Raw genomic sequence first — 22367 nt, 5'->3', positions numbered from 1 at the left:
TTGACTGTACTATGCATTTTGTAATTTCTTTGATTCTTCTGGAATCATATGCAATATTTACTCTTTTTTTTTATCTTTTATTGAATTTATTAAAAGCATATAACATTCCATACAATCATGTCAAGACAAAATTCAAATCAACCCCCACCCATGAGAAAGAGAGGAAGGCCAACAGCCAGACTAAAACTATTGAGAGTAATATTTAGTCTTTATTTTATCACAGTTAATAGTCTGGGAGGCATAATAATATAAAAAATTAATGCTAATTTATTCATATTTTATTGATATAATAACATGAGGTTTTCTTATCAATTGCTTTTATATTCCACTTTGGTGTTCATTAATATCCTAAGATTTTAATTAATCTCCCAGGTGGAAACATGATAAAATAATTCTGTATATTTAACTTTAAGAAGCCACATTTAACATCTTTAAAGACTTTATTGACTAAAGTAACTTAATCTGAACATCATCAAAGTCTGTTTAGGCTTTCAGAACTATTATCAAATTTCTGGAGACTTAGCATAATTTTTAAAAACCTGCTTAACTGAAAGAAAAGAACAAAAAATTCATATGAAATTATGATTCATAAAGGTATTATATACTGTATAAATGTACATCTAACCTCGCTTTCCAGAACTTTAAGCCTATGGTCGTGGTCCCTGATTTCTGCCATACTTTTTAAAATGTTTTCAACCCTGTGAAGAAAAGTAGAAAATAAAAGATAAGCTTAAATGAGGCAGGGTCCATTTTCAACATACCAACAAGATAAATATTCAAACAGATGTACATATGATCGGTGACTTAAACAGAGAAAACTGTTTGATGCAAATATAACAAACTTTTTATTGCACCTATAGTTGTAGGCACAACACAGACTGATCATTTTGAGTGGAGAGGATTTTAATAGTTCTTCAGCTTAATTAAACTAAACTAATGCTTCCATATAGATCCTGTATAAACTGTGGCTGTGACACTGTTCACTATGAAACATACCATGTAAATAGGGTGCTTTAGGCATGATAATACTTGTAAATTAATTTATTCATTAAAACAGTAACATTTACTTGGCAGATGTTCGTTTGAGGCGCTCACTATCGCTTTCTCTCTTCAACCTGTTTTGTTGAACAAGAAAGTTTTCCTTCTGAACTGCTTCCCAAGTCATTAGCCGGCTGTCTTGACGTTTCTCCAGTTCCAGCACTTCAAATAAAGAGTGTAATAATCTCCATTATTAAAATAATTTTATCTGTAAAATACATTCAGTTTATTTCACAGGACAAACTCCTAATTAACTACAGAATTCAGGGTAGTGATCATAAATGGGATTGCCAACTGATGTTAATAGAGGATTACCATGCTTACTTTAGTTGGGAGAAATTAATTAGCAGATGGCAAGTAATGAAAATGAAACCTTACATTCTATTACCCCTTTGACTTTCATATTATGAAAATCACAGCAGCTTCTTTGGTGTGTTAAAAAATATAAGAATGTGCTGTTAAACAATATATACAAAAATTTCCCTCATTTCATCACTTTTTTCTCCCTGTATCAACCTGGACTTTCTGCAATTTCATCCCAAAACCTAAGGGAATACAAGATAGGTTAATTGTCAACTCATGTTGCTGATGTAGGCTATGAGATCCTGTACTGGACTAACCAGTTTAAGAAAACAAAGAGGTAGATGGCATGATGTCTTCAAGTTACTATGATGGCAGCTGTTGGGTATGCGTTAGTGAAGAAGCAATGAAATTTTTTACATGATCTTATGAATGGAAATTTTTTAATTACAGTTTTTCAGGGTAAACTCAAGTCTCAAACTAACAGTATTATTTGTTTTTTTATTACTTCCTGATACTGATATTTACTTTTCAGTTAATTTTCATAAATGTTGCCAGTATTTTTAAAACATTTATTCCTTTATTTCTGAACCTGTCTAATCCAGCCTTTGCACTCATGGTACATGGAGTTTAGTCCAATATCACAGGAAACAAGGCATAAACCAGTTCTGGTTTGGATGCCAATTTATTAGAAGATACCTTCACACAGAAATATTTACTTAAGCCTGCACATTTTTGGGATGTGGAAGGAAAGCCGGAGCGTCCATAGAAACCAAATATGAATATGGGAAGAACATGCAAACTACATATATATATATATAAAAACTGATCAAAAAATTAAAGGAGCACTTTTTAATCAGAGTATAGCATCAAGTAAATGAAACTTCTGGGATATTGATCTGGTCATTTAAGTAGCAGAGGAGGTTATTAATCAGTTTCAGCTTCTTTGGTGTTAATGAAATTAACAACAGGTGCACTAGAGGGGCAACAATGAGGTGACCCCCAAAACAGGTTTAACAGGTGGAGGCCACTGACATTTTTCCCTCCTCATTTTTTCTGACTGTTTTTTCACTAGTTTTGCATTTGGCTATGGACAGTGTCACCACTGCTAGCATGAGGCAATACCTGGACCCTACACAGGTTGCACAGGTAGTCCAACATCTCCAGGATGGCACATCAATACGTACCAATGCCAGAAGGTTTGCTGTGTCTCCCAGAAGAGTCTCAAGGACATGGAGGAGATTCCAGGAGACAGGTGGTTACTCTAGGAGAGCTGGACAGGGCAGTAGAAGGTCCTTAATCCATCAGCAGGACCGGTATCTGCTTCTAGGCCAGAGCCCTACAAAATGACCTCCATTCACTTGTGTGAATGTCACCAAACAATCAGAAACATACTTCACGAGGGTGGCTTGAGGGCCCGACGTCCTCTAGTGGGCCCTGTTTTCACTGCCCAGCACTGTGGAGCTCGATTGGCATTTGCCAATCAGAATTGGCAGGTCCATCACTAGTGCCCTGTGCTTTTCACAGATGAGAGCAGATTCATCCTGAGCACATGTGACAGATGTGAAAGGGTCTGGAGAAGCCATGGAGAACGTTATGCTGCCTGTAACATTGTTCAGCATTGTTCAGCGGTTTGGTGGTGGGTCGGTGATGGTCTGGGGAGGCATATCCATTTCATATGGCGAGAGTATGCAGGCAGTTCCTGGAGGATGAAGGAATTGATACTATTGACTGGCCACCACGCTCGCCTTGACCTAATTCCAATAGAACACTTCTGGGACATTATGTTTTGGTTCATCCAACGCCTCCAGGTTGCACCTCAGACTGTTCAGGAGCTCAGTGATGCACTGGTCCAGATCTGGGAGGAGATCCCCCAGGACACCATCCGTCGTCTCATTAGCAGCATGCCCCAGCGTTGTCAGGCATGCATACAAGCATGTGAGAGCCATAGCCTGCTGCATCATTTTTTCACTTTGATTTTTGGGGTGTCTTTGAATTCAGCCCTCAGTAGGTTGATAATTTTCATTTCCATCAAATGATGTGGCATCCTTTTGTTCCTAACACATTACCCAGTCCATATCAGTATAGATATCCAGCAGGATTTGTTTTCCCATTGAGATCTGATGTGTTTACAAAGTGTTCCTTTAATTTTTTTAGCAGTATATATATATATGAGAGAAAGTATATGCAGTGTTCTTTATATTACAGCACAGGGTGACTCAAAATTATGTCAACACTAATGGTACTGCTATGTATTTATTTATATACAATTTTTATGGACAATTTATGTCCCACATATGGTACATGTGTTGAACATGATGGCGAACAGGTTGAGACATTCCTGTAAATCATCTTGCACATATGAAGTACAGTATGTTTTGTGAATAAATTGTTTCTGCCATTCAAATGTTAACATAATTTTGACTCACCCTGTATTTCTTACAATATTTGTTATTATGACTAGCTCTTAAATAACTTCATGATCTCTGGGTAGAAACTGTTCTTGAATCTACTGGTGTGAGTGCCAATGGTCCTATATTTTTTGGAGTGAAAAAGTGATCATACAGTATGGCTGAGCTCTTTAATTCTGTATTTGAAGGATTATCATGCATTTGTATTCCTTAATGAAATATTTTCTTTTCAGTATTAGTGTTGTTAGAAAGGACTATAAACAGATGCATGTTAAAACCATTTCAGAGTAATTTCTTTCTAAAACATGCTGTACTAAAATACTCTATTAGCACAATGTTTCAGTTGAACAAGTGTTGTAGTTTTTTTTATAACTGTTCCTTTAAATCCACAGCTTTAACTTTGGTGGTTCTGTAGTTGACTTTTGTGGCTCCAGTAATAAACAATGCTTCAAATAAATATTACATTAATATTTCTACCCCATGTATGCTTCTCAGAAGAGTCAATTATATCTCCTAAATCTTCTTACTATAAATAAATTAGGAAGCTTAAGCTGTAAAAGCAGAGCTGTGCTTACAAAGAAAACCATCTAATCCAACAAACATTTAATGACATTGTGTCATTTTCAGTTCACATGCATTAAAGCAGTCTTTCTCTCTGTGCCTCAATACTGTAGTCTATGATTTAGGCCACCAAAGTGACCAAACAGGCCCATCCTTGAGCTCTAAAGCTGAAAGTCAAACGTCCACGTCTGAATATAGACACCACTAGGTGCATCAGTGTAGACTTGACAGTCACAGGAATTAAGTCATGAAATTGCAAATTCTGTAAAGCAGTAGAATTCAGTTGTGCACTGAAGAATAAAAGGGAGAGTTGGACTTACTGAAATGCCTTTTCTTGATAGACTCTACTTTGCGAATACACCTCTTGATGAAGAGATGGATGTGACTAAAGATGATGAAAGGTGGAGGAAGAGCTGGGCGGTTGTGATACTCAACAATCAGGTTATAACGCTGAAACTTCCAGTGGATATCACTGCAGCCCTGCACAGTTGAGAATGTGTAGCTGCAAATACAAAAATGGGGTGAACATATTACCTTGAGAAATTAAACAGAAAATATTATTAAACCATGTATTCATTAATAACCATTTTCTATCTATCTATCATACCTGAACATTGCAATAAGCAGGTTCAGCAACAAGATGTTTGTGACGAGCAGGTATATGACCAGCAGCAAAATGACAACCCAGTTAGCATACGTGTTGGTGCAGGGAGGAAAATCACCCATCATGATTTCAACAGGATCATTTGTACAGTTCTGTATATTTATGTGAGAAGCTATAAAGGACAAAAAAAGACATTAAAATGCTTGAACAAGTAGTTATTTTACATCATCATTAATGTTTCTACATTGTCCTTTGTGATGGATGGCCGGCTAAATATTCCGGCCCACACCTCCAGGCCACCAGGTGGAGCTCTCCCAACAGCATGGAGGTTCCCCGAATTCCAGCATGGCCTTATGGACCTTATAGTTTGTATGCGCAGCCCTGCTGGATACCATGGAGGCCACCGGGAGCCACTGTAGGGAGGCTCAAGGATGTATACGTGCCCTATAACCCGGAAGTGCGTCATGATCACATGACAGGAAGGAACGATGTGCTTCCGGGTTGAAGAAAAGGACTTTTTAATCTGACCCGGAAGTGATAAGGAATCATGGACTATAGGATTGGAACCACTTCCGGATCAGGGGGTATAAAGGACTCTGGGAAACACCAGACGAATGAGCTGAGCTGGGTGGAAGGGTGGCAACGCGTCTGGGAGAGGAGGATAGGTTATTTGTATTGATTATTGATTAGTGAGTATTGTATGTGTAGTGTGGAGTGGAGGGTGCTTTGTGCACATTATTATCATAAAATAAATAATAATTGGAGTTTTACCTGGTGTTTGGAGTGGTATCTGAGGGTTCAAGGGAACTCTAGCGCCCCCTACTGCGACACCTTGCAATTACTTTCTTTTTCATTGTAACATACTAAACTTTTCATTTGGAATATCAAGTTGAGCTATATTTCATTATTCTGACCTTTTGTCTTTAAGCACAAGTACTTTTCCATACTGACACCCAACCATTTACATGTTAGCGTACATGTGGTGGCACAGGATTTCTGCTAATGGCAGGAAATCATAGTCTGGAACAGGAGAGATTAAAACTCCATGAGGGGTTTAAAAGAGAGACAAAAAGTGTCGCTGAAGCAATGACAGGATGTTTGCAATTCTCTATGGAAAGGCAGGAGTGCCTAAGGGTGATTTGTGTTCTATAATGGGGGAAGTTCATTCATGATGTTTAAGGGTAGGTGACCAAATGATGTCAGACAAGAAACAGAAGCCATGAGGTAATAACAGGTGGCTAGAAAATCTCTAGGCTGTTAATGGTCCATAGTCAGATAAGGTAAGACCATATTAATTCATTAAATGTGAGGTTGGGGAAAAAATCAATGGTTTCTCTACATGCCATTAGGTGGTAGCTCATGGTCTATGACAGAGATGAGAGTGAAGGTCTTACCCAGTTAAGACAGGAAATTGCTAGAAAACCTCTGTCCTTTAAGGGCTACATAAAAACCATATAAACACTACTTAGGGGATGTTCTAGCCTGGACTCTTATATAGCCAGGACAGGTTTCTCCTGGTAGGATAGATAAGGTGAATCTTCTCTAGAAAGAGGCAGGAGGAGAGGTCAGAGTCAAGAACAAAAGATAAAGAATGAGGAAAGAAAAGGAATTAAAAGGGAGAATGATTTGCTCTGGTTCATAACAGGTGGGCAAGTATGACATTTCCTGTTTTGTATTTTTGTACTTTGACCTGTCTTTGATTGGGCCTACCAATTTAAAAAGTGTATACCTTGATATATCTAATTTCCTGATATTATGTGGAGATGCATCAAGAGGACACTCCTTTCTTACATTTAATTTTTTCTGGCTCATTATTTTTATTATCTATATCCATGTCCTATTGCAGGGTTTTGTACTTGTCTTCTCTTTACAGTGAGTTTTTCTTATGTTGTCATCTATGTTGTAATTCTTTCATGTTCCTTACCATCAATCTCTTCAAGGGGTATCTGACCAAAGATATGAAGATATGGCCTGTAGAAGACCCTTCTAAAAATCCAGTCTACCCTAGAATCATTGGGATGCAGAAGGCCTTGTGTTGTCACACCATATGCAATCAGCCACACACCCAGAAAGAAAAGGAAGAAAAACACATCCTTCATCTGTAGAGGGAGAAGATAAGAAATATTAGTCATGTAAAAGGGCCATACACAGATCATTAAAATATTTTATATGTTTTGGAGCAGTAGTTGAGATAACTAGGTGCATATCCTTGAAAGCCCTGCTCTCTACATATTATAGATTGGCACAGTATTAATTTCAGGCTCACCATTGCTAATGATTACAACAATTTTTCTGAAGGTTTCCAGACTCTCTGCTTTATAATCAGTCATTCTTCTGAAAATCAGCATATGTAAGCTTGACTTTTTTCCAATTAAATCATTATTATAGGGAATCATTCACCAGGTGTTCTTAGTTTTGAGGTAATTATATTAAGAAATACAATTGTGGCACTTCTTTAACTGGTGTTGGTATCACTTCCTTAGTTTTGTGGATTATGGACTATTTAACATGAAGGCCACAGCATGTGTGGCTACAGGGTTGTGTGTCTGATACTTTGCTGTATAATACTGGTGATCCAAAAAGGACAGATCTGTCACTGCTTCTTTTCACCTTGTACACTGTACACTTTAGTTACAAGTGGGGGGAACTCTGCAATAGTGGGAAGTATTGGACATGGTGATGAGATGGAATATAAGAGTGTAGTGGACAGTTTTGTTAACTAATATGAGCTGAATTGGCCTCAGGTCAACACCAGTAAAACTAAAGGACTGGTGGTGGATTTGAGAAGAACTCTATCTCCAGTTACTCACCTGTCTATTAGGAGTGTGGTTGTGGAGATCGTTCAGGACTGCAAGCACTTGGGGGTGTGTATGAACAGTAAGTCAGACTTGTCTAACTCTGGCCATATAAGAAGAGTCAAAATAGACTGTATTTCCTTCACAGACTTGAATCCTTTAGATCTGCAATATTAAGCTGTGGAAGTTCTATGAGCGTGTGGTTGTCAGAGCCTTTTTTTTTTAAACTGTTGCATGCTGATTGGGGCAGCATGAAGATAGCAGACATTAATAGGCTTAACAAAATGATTCAGGAGGCTGGCTCTGTTGCAGGAGTGAAACTGTTGTCTAGACTTCAGTCTATTATTGAAAATGCCAGTCACCCACTTCATAGTGTTGGGCTTGGGGAAAAGAGCATTTTTAGGAGAAGACTGACTTGCATAAAGTTCTGCACTGAACATCATATAAAATCCTTCCTCCCAACAGCTATCAGACTCTATAACTCTTCTTCTGGTCACTCATCCATACATTAAGCTGTTCCTTCTATCCTCAGTGCATGTCCTAGAACATTTTTTGAATTACTTAGATGTGTATAACTCATGTGTTGATTCTCATGTGAATAACTTTTGTTGGTTTCCAAAATGTGCAATATTATTTTGTAAAATATTTCTAGCTCAGTGTGCTATTCCTGTTTTAGTAAACTAAGGATTTAGTTTTGGACTCAGATGTATAGCATCAGGTCAGGGAGCATGTAATGGTAAAGCACGTTGCTGCACCAACCACACGATTGAAACAGCTTGGAATCACGGTTGGCACCCCTAAAACAACCCACCCCCCCTCAAAGGGCAGACGTGCAGTCCAGTCCCACCCTCTGGAAATGGCCATCTATCTGGTGCAGCCATTTGTTATGTAGGTGTTCTTCTAGCCTGGTCCAGTCGTTCGTGTCCTCAGCAATACGGATCCTGCAAGCCTAATCACCCTTGGGGAATTCCGCCACATGGCTGTAGTGCCGTAACTGACGCTTCCTCATAATGCAGGTAATGTGTGTCATTCGGGACTCTGTGAGCAACTGCTCGTTTGACACAAAGTCAAACCAGTGGTACCCAAGGATTCTCAGAAGACACATAGTACCGAAGGAGTCCCGTCTTTATCTCAGGTCACTGGATAGCGTCCATGTCTTCCCACCATATAGAAAAACAGGAAGCACCAGGGCTGTAAAGACCTGGACTTTCATACTTTTGCAGAGATATTGGGAGTGCCACACACCCCTTTCCAGCGAACTCATGACACCCGATGCTCTTCCAGTCCATCTACTGACTTCATAGGAAGAGTCACCAGAGACATGAATGTCGCTGCTAAGGTAAGTAAACCTCTTGACAAGGTCGACACTCTCTCCACAGAAAGATACACTGTGCCCATGAGGTCATTAAAGGACTGGATCTTAGTTTTTAATCCACCACTCACAAGCCCAGACACTTAGACTCCTCTCTTGCTTCTCTCAAGAGCCCTAATCAGAGCCTCCATTGACTCTGCGAAGATCATATTGTTAGCAAAGTCAAGATCAGTGAATCTCACTTCACCAATAAATGCCCCACAGCCAGTCAGTGGCTCATTCATACAATAAGCTGTTCACACGATAGTGATCTTACTGGATCTCCCAGAACATTTTTTCAACTACTTAGATGTGTATAACTCATGTGCAATATTATTATGTAAAATACTACTAAGCTCTATGTGCTATTCCTGTTTAAGTAAACTAGGGATTATTTTGGGACTCAGACGTATAGTATCTATTATTTAATTTACCACATAGCATAGTGAATGAGGATTTACCGTAGTTTATTTATTTATTTTTATTTATTTATTTATTAATTTTTATTGTAATCATTCCATACAAATAGATCAATTTATAACCAAACAAAATTGAAGACAAATCAAACCCCACCCCTGAGAAGGAGAGCTAAGCCAAAGGAGAATTGCTTAGGACTTTTTAATAAGGCAACAATAAATAAAAGAAAGGGAGAAATAAATATATAGGTAAATAAGAGATGGAGAAGGGAATTAAATGCGGTAATAGTTATTTCTCTTATTCTAAAATAATATTGATTAGATCCTGCTAGGTTTTGAAAAAAATTTGTACAGATTCTCTAACTGAGAATTTGATTTTTTCCAATTTCAAATAATATAAAACATCGGTTTCCCACTGACTTATCCAAGCAGAGTTAGGATTCTTCCAATTTAACAGAATAAGTCTGTGTGCCAAAAGTGTAGTGAATGCAATCACCGTTTGCTTGTCCTTCTCCACTTCAAGTTCGTCTGGAAGAACACCGAACACAGCTGTTAATGGGTTAGGAGGGATTGTGACCCCAAGGGTGTCTGAAAGGCACTTAAAAATTTTGGTCCAAAATGATGTTAGTTTGGTGCAGGCCCAGAACATGTGACCCAATGAGGCAGGAGCTTGGTTGCAGCGTTCGCAGGTTGGATCTTGCCCTGGAAACATTTTGGACAGTTTTAAGCGAGACAGATGGGCTTGATATATAATGTTTAGTTGAATAATTGTATGCTTTGCGCATACGGAGCTCGAGTGAATTCTCTGCTTTGCTACCTACCACTCCTTTTCTGATATATTGATTAAGAGATCTTCTTCCCAATGTCCTCTTGGATCTTTGAAAGGTAGGGACTCTAATAGGATTTTATATAATGCGGAAATGGTGTTTAATTCCTCGAAATTGAGCAGTATTTTTTCCAGCATGGTGGAGGGTGCGAGGTGGGGGAAATCAGGCAATTTCTGTTTAACAAAATTTCTAATTTGAAGATAGTGAAAGAAATGTGTAGCTGGGAGGTTGAATTTTGAACGTAATTGTTCAAAAGATGCAAATATGTTGTCTATATATAGATCTCTGAGCATTTTAATCCCAAAACTTTTACAGGTATTAAAAACTGGATATGTTTGAGAGGGTTGAAAGAGGTGGTTCTCTTGCAGAGGTGCCACAGATAAAAGATTTTCCATCTTAAAATGCTTTCTAAGTTGGTTCCATATTCTGAGTGAGTAAAGCACAATTGGGTTATTAGTATATTTGCGATAACTTGCATTAATTGGAGAGCAGAGCAGGGAGTATAAAGAAGTACTACAGGATTTTACTTTAATGAACAAGCCTGTGTATGTTCATTTATTTGTGTGCAGGTTTTTATGGCTTGTATGTTTGCTGCCCAGTAATAAAACTGAAAATTAGGTAAAGCCATGCCACCTTCTGCCTGAGGTCTTTGTAGGGTCACTCTTCGGATACATGGGTGTTTTGAGGTTATTGTTGACTCTAACTGTTTAAAACATGATTTATTGATATATATTGGAATGTTTTGAAATGAAAAAAGAAGTTTAGGAAGGATATTCATCTTAACAATGTTAATTCTTCCGGCTAGAGTGAGATGAAGGGTTGCAAGTCTTGCTTAATTTTTTCCATACAGATGGCAACATTTTGTTGATAAAGAGCTTTATGTTTACTTGTAATATTTACCCCTAGGTATTTAAACTGATCTGCTATGGTAAAAGGTACACCAATAGAGTGTACTGTAGTTTATCTTGATATTTATATTCTGTTTTACTTTATATGCTCATTTTTTATACTCTTCATGTTACTTATGTAAAAACTGCACAGATAAGGGCACAAGTAATTTTCTTTGAAATTAATAAAGTTTTTGGATTTTACAGGAAGGGACATTCTCAGCGTCATGAAGGATTGGGGTAGAAATTGGTTTGTGGCCACTTCCGCCTAATGATCTGAAAAATGTGACAAATTGGTTATTTTCTTTTGTTATCTTTTTAATAATTAGGATTAGTTTTGTGCTGCCTGTTACTCAATTTATGAAAGCTCCATTTAGCTTTTATATTTTTTCCCCACATTTAGTCTGTTCAGTATTACAATATGTTTATTCATTCACTTATTACAAGAAAAACGTATCAGGTTTAAGATGATCTTAATTAATATTTTTACCTCTTATTTTTCTCACTTTCTAATCATTGTGTTTCTTTTAAGTCTGCAGCTTATGCTATTGCAATATTGGTAATATTTAAAACAATTACTAAAAGTATATATTCAATAATTATTTGTTTTTGGCAACATCAATTTGTGGCCCAGTATTCAGTATTTCTGTGTTACAAATCTCTGAAGCTGACTATAATTCATTGCCCTGTCATTGTGTGGTTTTGCCAGTTTCCATGTCTCCCCCGGGATTATTTCTTGGTATTTTGCTTTTTCCCTGCATCCCAATGATGCACAAGTCACGTCAAGTTGGGGAGCATGCACTGGTACAGTGTGTTGCTGCACCCACCATATGACGAAACAGCTCAGGATCCCAGTTGGCAACCCCCCAGGCAGACACACGCTCCACCTTCCGGAAATGACCTTCAATCTGCTGCAGCCAAGCGTTATGTGGGCGACCCCTTGGCCTGATCCAGCCACTCGGGTCCCCAACAATGAGGATCCTGCAAGCTGGATCACCCTCAGAGAAATGCGCCACATGGTCGAAGTGCCGTAACTGAGGCTCTCTCACAATGCAGGTAATGTGCCTCATTTGGGACTCCATGAGCAACCGCTTATTTGACACAAAGTCAAACCAGTGGTACCTAAGGATTCTCTGAAGACACATAGTACCAAAGGAGTCCAGTGTTCGTCTCAGGTCACTAGATAGCGTCCATGTCTTGCAACCATATAACAAGACAGGAAGCACCAGGAGTCTAAAGACTTGGACCTTCGTCCTTTTGCATAGATATTGGGAACGCCACACACCCCTTTCCAGCAACCTCATGACCCACCATGCTCTCCCAATCAGCCTACTGACTTCATAGGAAGAGTCACCAGAGACATGAATGTCGCTGCCAAGGTAAGTAAACCTCTTAACATGACTACATGATGCACCTGTACAGTTAATTTGCAACTTTCATTTGTCTCGATGTTTATTGTGCAATGGACTGGCAACTTATTCAGGATGGTTTCCTGTCTTGGGTCTGATGTTCCTGCAACTTAAATGGATTAAACAGGCACAGAAAGTAGACAATGAGATTGAAGAATATGAATGGCTGATACACTTGAAGAGCAGGTAGCTCTTCTGTTTCAACCTTCCACACCTAATGTCTTGTAGAGAGAGTCTGCTTGGTTGCATTTGTGTGGTCCTTTTTTTGTGTCCCCCTAATTCTAGGTCATCGACAGTTTAATGTGCTGTTCAAATGTACTTTGTAAATGATATTCTATGGTCCTCTCAGTCATGCATTTCAGAACTGGTTGTGCTTCCTTGCAACTCAACTCAAGAGTAAATATTTAATCATGTATCAATTTAAATAACAGTGCTTAATTTATGTAGACATTTGGTCATCTTTTTCATCAGAGTTTCTCACAAAGCTGATCTCAGCCCAGGTCGATATGCCAGCTCATTAGTTAAGCAGCACACCTAATCTAGATCATTTAAAAGTTTCAATTTATAATAACTTTGAAAACTCTTCATTTCTTCAGTCTTACCATTTTCCCAACAATGATTATTTTTGGTCCTAGTTGCTTATGAACAGCAAAGATGTGAATGAGTCGGAGAGTGAAGATCATAAAATCAAGGCAGAGCAAGGTTCGGCCAAAGTCATAAGAAAATGGGAACATTCTGGGAAAAGAGAGAAACATGCATGAGAGACTAACACCTTCTCTTGGAGGAACAAAATGGGAAATAACTTGGTGAGGGGTGCACTCACCTACAGATTAGCCCAATGATGAACAGAGAGATTGCAGTCACATCACATTTGTTCCAGATATCCTCAAAATAGTACTTTAGTTTCTGCTTTATGCTCAAATTGCCTACAAAAAAACTCTGAAAAGAAAAAAAAAACTATTTTATATAGGAGGACAGAATGTACAGATGCTTAAAAAAAGAAAACAAGTGCCAATACCTGCTGAGGGCTTTGAGAAAACCAGCTTACAGAAGGGAATTTGAAAATCTAGTTAATTCATAGATGGGTGCCTTGGTTAGAGGTGGGGAAAGTTTGATTTTCCTAAGACTGCTTTATAATGTATCTCAAGGAAGTTTTTTTTTTTAAATACACCTTAACAATTTGTTAAATGAGAATTACAATTGCATCTTTATATTCAGTCAAATAACAGTACCGTAATAGGCAGTCTTATATGTGATCTGGTCATTTCAAAACAATAGTGTTAATAATCTCAAACAATTCTATTCATATAAACATCCTTTCTAGTCAATTACATTACTTATCACAGACCAATATATCATTTTTCTAAAATGAAGTATATGTTTGGTGCTGCTGAAAGCTTGATACTGAAAGGAAAAAAATATCCCTGGATAATTTGTGCTAAGAAACTAACATTTTTAACAAGGTAAGTCAAATCAGAAATAAATTAGTTTAAAACAAATAACAGGAGAATTTTTTTCTGAACCTTTATTTTTCATAACAGCTTCACGGGGAGCTGGGGGTCTATCCGGGCTGAAATGAGTATAAGCTAGCAATCAGATTTTGATGGAACATCAATCTATTGCAGGTCACACTAACACACAACTCGGTCATAGTGGGCCAGTTAGGCATTGCCAATTCACCCTACACCCATGGAGGAAAAGCACAGACAAACCTGGGGAACATTTGTAAACTTTGTACAAATTGAGACTGGGTTGGATTTTCAATTAGTTGCACTAACACCAAATAGTTATACTAAGCTAAAAAACAAAATAAAACATTACATTTAGCTGGGTTTTCATATTCTCCTCGTATTCTGCTGCTGAAGATATGGAGTGTAAATGAAATAATTTGTTGAACAAATTAATATTTTATGTGTTATTCTATTCCCTTTCTCCAAGTTAGGGATAAAGGTTAGCTGACACTCTTTCCACTTCTCTGTTTTAGAGTTACAGGTTAGCTTACACTCTTTCTCACCCTATCAATAGCAATCAGCACAAGGAAGAAAGCTTCCCTAGATGAAAGGCCAGTTCATCATAGGACGTATACAAGCACTGTAAAACCTTCTGGAGCAAGTTAAAGATGCACTTCAATCTGGATAAATGTTGTTGCTCTGTGCAAGAAATCTGAGGGTCCTGTGAAAAACATTGCAAGCACAGGAAAATAGGTAAACACTACCACAGCAAATGTTTAGGGTACAATGGTAAACCAATCTGTTTTGATCACATTGTGCATTTAGGAACCTCTGTTCTCCAGATATGCTAGCCCTTACACTCCTTTTTTTCTTTGTGTGTCTTTTTGATTTTTTTTGCTCATCCAATATTCTAACCCTCTTGTGAATGTTGGATGACATCACGCATATCCACAGACAGTTTCTGGATGCTGAACATGTATACATATACAGAGAAAGAGAGAGATTACAGAAGAGTTAATAAAGACCATAATTGGCCCTGCAGCCATCATGAAGCAACAAACAACTTATGTTTTCCAGTTTTATTAGGAATGCATGTACTTAAAATGCTGTACACCTTTTTACTGTTTCTTCGTTTTTCTTTGTGCTATGTACACTTTTAGTTTAAAACATCCAGTCTAGCTGTGAGTTTAAAATTGCCTGTGATTTCTTAAGTGTAAAAAGGGATGTGTGTAAGAACTACCTTTGGTTAACTTGATTCTGCTTCTACCTGTATATTTGTATTTTCTACTCCAGCTAGATTTTTTCCTTAAGGCTTGGAGGCACATTTGTTTGATGTCCCTTAACTGGCCTGAAATACAGTAGGTGTATGTGTGTGAATGTATCCTGTGATAGACCGTCTCCCAGTGACACTGCAATTGCATTAAGTGGGTCTGGAAAATGGATGAATGGATGGATGTGATATGGGAAGGTCCTGTATTTAGGTGTATTCTTTGAAAGTTTACTTTTCAGTTATGCAGTCAGTTAATGAATATTTTAACCCAACAGTTACACTGAGCAGTGCTTTGCATCTAAAGCATTAAAAAGCTGAAGAGACACATGTCACACAGCAAGACACTGTGGCAAAACTAAAAATTATTCTAAAAGTTTTGTATACTCAATCTTGTAATCTTGCAAGATACTGTATAATGTGATTAGTAACGTCTAATAATAGTATGTTTTGATAACTGCCTGCCCAGTCCACAATAAATTGTGGAGTATTGGTCCAGTGTTTAAATCTGTGTGCAGAAGAATCATCAAATTGAAATTAGTTGAACAGAGTGTAACTGCAGTCCTCAATACCTGTGATATCACTTGCAACACACTCGCTCAATGGCATCATTCTCAACACTCCTATCCCATGGTGTTTTTAGCAAGAATTAATAAAGTTTATTGCTTTTTTTATTTAACAGATAGCATATACATCCAATCCAATAACCTAATTTAGGACATTTTTTAAATAGAAAAAATTATAGGAGATAAAAAGAGACAAATTGAGCCCATCGATTGTCACACTGAGAGAAGTACTATAGCTGATGGCATGACTGTGTGGCTCTCAAGCTTGCATCCTAGGTGTCTAGTGTGCCCTTTTTATAGATGTTAACTGAGTCTGTTATTTATTTACATTGTTTAAACTTCTCTAATTTTGCTACATTACAGAGGACAGATTACCAGAATGTTTAATGAACTCAAATGAGATCTGTACTCTCTCTATCATTCTTTTTGATTTCCAATATTTTTCTTTTTGAAAATTAAGTTATAGTATCAGTTTGTCTGTTGCCTTAATGATGCAACATTTGGTATAGTAATATCAATAGCTGTGCTATCGCTTGCTATGTGCCATCTGTTGCAAATGTTAATGCTGAATACACCAAACAGAGTTTAACTGCCAGACAGACAGATTGGTTTATATGCATTATCATGCATGTGTGCTTTGGGGACACCTTCAAGGCTTTGGTAAGGTAATCAGCATATGACCTCACTTCCCCTGCGAACCACGAAGACCTGCCATATTCCAAAAGGGTCCCCTTTATATACTGGCCAGGCACTGGAAGACTCATTCTGGGACTAGCACTTCAGAGAGAGAAAGAAACAGGGCTCACATTTAGTAGCTGCATCTAAGCCATTTGAACCACAGCTGAGGGCGTTAACCTTTTGATTTATTTTTGCCTTGCGCTTCTTAAATGGAGTTTTCCAAACATTCATGTGTCCTCTGTCTATCCTTATATATAGTCACGCATATATGCTTGGGAAACAACTTCCTCTTCCCCCATCTGCAGACCAGAAGACCAACGTCACGAAGAGTTCTGATGTCACTTCTTGTTTCCAGTCACCCAAGACAGCCTCTTTCCATCACCCTATACTTTATAACAACCTCCACCGCCATCTTGCTTCAGCCTGCATCAAGACTCGCATCTGAAAAGATGTCTTCACTACAACTCTTAAACCTTTTTTGAGCAACAAACTTCAATTATAAAGGTTTCACCATTCAGTGCCCCATCACTTTATGATCTCTTTTGTGCCTTTCTTACTATGTAAGAATTATGTTTCTTGACTTCTCTAGCGCCTTCAACACCATCCAACCTCTGCTCCTTAGGGACAAGCTGACAGAGATGGAATAGATTCATAGCTCGTGGCATGGATCGTGGACTATCTTAAAGACAGACCTCAGTATGTGCGTCTTGGGAACTGCACGTCTGACATTGTGGTCAGCAACACAGGAGCGCCACAAGGGACTGTACTTTCTCCGGTCCTGTTCAGCCTATATACATCGGACTTCCAATACAACTCGGAGTCCTGCCACATGCAAAAGTTCGCTGATGACACTGCTATCGTGGGCTGCATCAGGAGTGGGCAGGAGGAGGAATATAGGGACCTAATCAATGAGTTTGTTAAATGGTGCGACTCAAACCACCTACACCTGAACACCAGCAAAACCAAGGAGCTGGTGGTGGATTTTAGGAGGCCCAGACCCCTCATGGACCCCGTGATCATCACAGGTGACTGTGTGCAGATGGTGCAGACCTATAAATACCTGGGAGTGCAGCTGGATGATAAAGTAGACTGGACTGCCAATACTGATGCTCTGTGTAAGAAAGGACAGAGCCGGTTATACTTCCTTAGAAGGCTGGCGTCCTTCAACATCTGCAATAAGATGCTGCAGATGTTCTATCAGACGAGCGCCCTCTTCTACGCGGTGGTGTGCTGGGGAGGCAGCATTAAGAAGAAAGATGCCTCACGCCTGGACAAACTGGTGAGGAAGGCAGGCTCTATTGTTGGCATGGAGCTGGACAGTTTGACATCTGTGGCAGAGCGACGAGCGCTCAGCAGGCTCCTATCAATTATGGAAAATCCACTGCATCCACTGCATCCACTAAACAGTGTCATCTCCAGACAGAAGAGCAGCTTCAGCGACAGACTGCTGTCACTATCCTGCTGCACTGATAGACTGAGAAGATCGTTCCTCCCCCAAACTATGCGACTCTTCCACCCGGGTGGGTAAACATTAACATTATACAAAGTTATTGTCTGTTTTTTACCTGCATTATTATCAATCTTTAATTTAATATTGTTTTTTGTATCAGTAAGGTGCTGCTGGAGTATGTGAATTTCCCCTTGGGATTAATCCATCCATCCATTTTCCAACCCGCTGAATCCGAACACAGGGTCACGGGGGTCTGCTGGAGCCAATCCCAGCCAACACAGGGCACAAGGCAGGGAACCAATCCTGGGCAGGGTGCCAACCCACCGCAGGACACACACAAACACACCCACACACCATGCACACACTAGGGCCAATTTAGAATCGCCAATCCACCTAACCTGCATGTCTTTGGACTGTGGGAGGAAACTGGAGCGCCCGGAGGAAACCCACGCATACACGGGGAGAACATGCAAACTCCACGCAGGGAGGACCCGGGAAGCGAACCCAGGTCCCCAGATCTCCCAACTGCGAGGCAGCAGCACTACCCACTGCGCCACCGTGCCGCCCCTGGGATTAATAAAGTATCTATCTATCTATCTATCTATCTATCTATCTATCTATCTATCTATCTATCTATAATTTATGATAATACATTATCTGTTATATAATAAAATGCTAAGGTCTGTGTGTCCAGTCCCTCAGAACAATTTGATCTGAGTTTGGAGTTTGTAATGTGATGGAATGTGAAAGTGTGACACATGAAAGTAGTGTAAATGTATAGGATGCACAGTGAGAGTCACATTCATAAACGGGAGGTATAAAAGCAGACAGGAAGTGAGCAAGGCACCTCAAAATGACAAAATCTGCTTCATGTAGGCCAAGAGATATCAAATATTTTAAAATTTATCCTATTACTTCTCTCTGAAAGATAATATGACTAGTACTATCATTTATGATATATAATTTATTTATATATAACATTACTTATTTAGCATTTCAAAATCTCAAAGTTAGATTTTTTTTAAATTTATTTTAATACAAGGGTATCTAACTCTGGTCCTGGTGGGTCACAGTGGCTGCAGGTTTTCATTCTAACCATCTTTTTTAATTAGTGAGCCGTTTCTGCTGCCGACTAACTTGTTTTGCCTTAGTTTTAATTGATGTGGCTCAGACACCTTAGTTGATTCTTTTTCCTTAATTAGCAGCCAAACAATAATGAGACACCAAACAAGCCGCCACATGACCAGCTAACCTGAAAATAAAGAAAGGTGAAGGTCTCTGTCATATTGGATTGCTCAGGTCACCAAAACATCTTGATGGTGGTCTTAGAAAAAGCAGAAAATCAACAGTCTGCTGTGGCAGAATGAGAGCAGCAACAACTCATGATATTCAATAACGGCTTTAATTAACAGAAAGAATTGTCTTCTTATTAAGAAACTAGTTGGAGTGAAATTGGCTGGTTTCACATTTCATTTCTGTTTGGCTGCCATTTAATAAAGAGACTAATCAACTCAGAGAACTGAATCCTTACCAAAAGACTATTAAATTGAAGGGAAAAGGAGTTAATTAGCAGTGAAAACTGCTCACTGATTAGGAAAAGGGTTAGAATGAAAACCTGCAGCTACTGCGGCCCACCAGGACTGGAGTCAGACACCCCTGTTTTAACCCTTTCCTCTAATTAAATATATATATATTACAGGTTTTAGTTTGGTATACCTGTCGAACTTCTTCACACACTAGTGTGGCTACCCAGATGTAGAGGACAATCTCAGAATTTGATGGTCCACTTGGGGGAGGGGGTTGAAAATCCAGAAGTAGAACATAAGAAAAGAGGAACAGGAAAGTGAAGTACATGATGACATTTCCAAGAAAAGCTGTAACTGGTGCATTCCAGAACTTCTTCCATCGAGTCACATAGAAAGGACGTTGGGGTTGTGGCTTTACACCATGCGATGAAGAATCTGTAGCAAAAAATGGAGTGGAGTGAGTACTAAAATAGTAATTGACATGGAGAATTTAATATGAGACTAATAAACTGAAGATCAAAAAAGTATAAACATATCAAAGCTAATATGTTACAAATGTAAGAGAAATGAGTGGAACTTTCAGTGGGCAATAAAAACTGAGAACTAGAAGGACACAATTGTATCATCTTACCTTTATGATTTCCTTTCAGTGCCTCCATTTCTTCTACATCAGAGTCACTAAGAAAGAATAATAATGGTGAGCCAGTCATTTTAAATACATGCAAAAAAAGATCAGTGAGGACAGAAACAAATTTAGCAAAGTATGAGGACTAAATGGGGTGAAAATGAAAGTATAGCCCGGCTGTAAAAGCTCTTTTTGTGGAAAATGCACACAGTTATATTAAAATACAAATACATACTTGCTCACAATGTCATTAAGAGAGAGAACAGTGTCTCCTTCAAAGCTCTCCAACTCAAATTTATGTTGTTCCACTTCCTTTGTCTCTTCGTCTGTGTTTCTGAAAATAACAAATGAGCAGTATATTGTTTGTGCAGAGATTTTTCACAATAATGCTCACTATGACAGTGAAACCTCCTTGCTTGCATGTCTGTGAATACATCAAACAATTAAGCAAACCACTCTAATTTGCTCAAGCACTTTAAATTTGTAGTCTTCCTAAACCCATGTTATTGCTAATCCTGAAACCAACTGAATAATTATCTGTTGGAGATGCTGTGCCTCCTTTCTAGAACCTATAATCCTGTTCGATGCTAGCTTTTCATGTTTCCTGGTGGTTGAATTTGCACCATTTGCTTGTACTGATTTCTTATGAAAGCAGTGAAGTAGGACCAAAAATCTGCCACTTTCTCTCTTTTGAGGAAACACTGAATTATTTCCATAAGAAGCACATGCCTATCTGGCACATTTTATTTTGCAAGCCGTCTTGTTTGAGGGTCCCCAATTTCAAAGCACTTTTTTTTTTCTCTTTCATTATTTAAAACACTGGCACAGATCCCTGCCTCCTCACTTCGTTCCATCCCACACCAACTCATGTATAAAGCATGTACAATATTGACAACAATGTTGAAGAGGAACAGAGACGCTGTGCCTGCCTGGAAATCCAAACAGTTCTCTTTAAACTTATGTATATATCTGAACGGACCATGGTTGGGTGAAAAAGAAAAAGTCTCTTGGCAGCTTTTTAAAAAAATACGAGAATTCAGAGAAGGCAAGTCTCTGCACACTGCCACTGAAAAGGAGATAAAGAGCTACTTGATGATGCCTGAGGTGGACAGTGATGAAAATCCACTTGAGTGGCGGAAATCAAAAGAAGCACATTTCCCCACATTGGGGAAACTTGCAAGAGTGTACCTGTGTACCCCCGTTTCAAGCAGCCCTTGCAGCAGACAGACTGGTGTTTTCGTAACACAACTTGAAGTTTCCTTAGTAGAATTTTACAATTGTTTTATTTTTTCTAATATCTTTGTGCAATATTGGACAGAACTTGAAGTTAGTAATTTGGTTAAAAATGTTGTAGGTTTGGGTTTGTTTTGTATCTTTGTGCAGTATATGACAGAACTTGTTTACAAATGCTGTAGTGTTTTTTTTCCCTGTGCAGTATTTGACAGGACTTTGGATTTTTAAACTATAGTACATTATGTTAATAATTGTTGCTTATATGCTGCACAATTCACATTACAGCAGAGCAGTTTGCTTATCCAGACTGTAATTTTCATGCCATGCAGCTCAATTATGATTAGTACTTTATTCCCTTTGGATTCATATCTTATTTACATTAATGGTAAGTGTCTGCTTAAAATGCCCTCATTATAATAGTTTTGTTGGTCTTTTGTGTAAATCCTGTAGCCCACTTTGAAATGGTTTACTCATACTTGCACTGTTTGATCTTGCTAATACTTTGGTGATTTTACCATTTTTGTAATATTCTATTTCAGTTTTAAGTCCTTAAATAAGACCTGTTTCCTTAACTGTTGTTTCCATTAGTCTCATTAGTAAGCCACAGTTAATATCCTATTAACAAAACCAAGCTAGATCAAGGAGACTTTTACAAACATATTTTTAAAGAATGCAAAATTGTCTAATTATAAATATCATCAAAGTCCCAGAAAATATTGTGATACAATTTTTTGCCAATATTACACACCCCTAAGTGGATAGTTTCTTATTCCATAGTTACAGGAAGTCATGATAAAGGAAGGATATGAATGGATGGGCATGCCCACTGGGTTGGTTAGTGGTACCTTTCCTGGGCGGGAGTCCATTATAAGGAAAGGACAGAGGGAGACTCTCTCCCAGGGCTATGTGTTTCCCCAGTACTCCAGGGTTTGGGTTGAAAAACAACTGCTCTGTCACACCTTGGGAGTCGGT

At 38.5% G+C, this 22367-nt stretch overlaps 1 protein-coding gene across 1 annotated transcript in view; it reads right to left on the bottom strand.

Moving 5' to 3' along the window:
• The window catches only part of trpm4a (transient receptor potential cation channel, subfamily M, member 4a), a 135425-nt gene that overhangs the window by 14332 nt on the left and 98726 nt on the right, over positions 1-22367 (bottom strand). Inside the window, exons 16-25 of the mRNA XM_028813580.2 lie at positions 20398-20496; positions 20169-20215; positions 19728-19972; positions 13423-13538; positions 13202-13334; positions 6839-7013; positions 4918-5086; positions 4631-4812; positions 1068-1200; positions 626-698 (exon numbers count right to left, since the gene is read on the bottom strand). Of these exons, the coding sequence (XP_028669413.1) occupies positions 626-698; positions 1068-1200; positions 4631-4812; positions 4918-5086; positions 6839-7013; positions 13202-13334; positions 13423-13538; positions 19728-19972; positions 20169-20215; positions 20398-20496 (1372 nt within the window). The remainder of the gene's footprint in view (positions 1-625; positions 699-1067; positions 1201-4630; positions 4813-4917; positions 5087-6838; positions 7014-13201; positions 13335-13422; positions 13539-19727; positions 19973-20168; positions 20216-20397; positions 20497-22367) is intronic.

This window comes from Erpetoichthys calabaricus, chromosome 11, assembly GCF_900747795.2.
Source record: "Erpetoichthys calabaricus chromosome 11, fErpCal1.3, whole genome shotgun sequence".
In the NCBI taxonomy this organism is placed as follows: Eukaryota; Metazoa; Chordata; class Cladistia; order Polypteriformes; family Polypteridae; genus Erpetoichthys; species Erpetoichthys calabaricus.
This window is presented reverse-complemented; position numbering and strand designations above follow the sequence as displayed.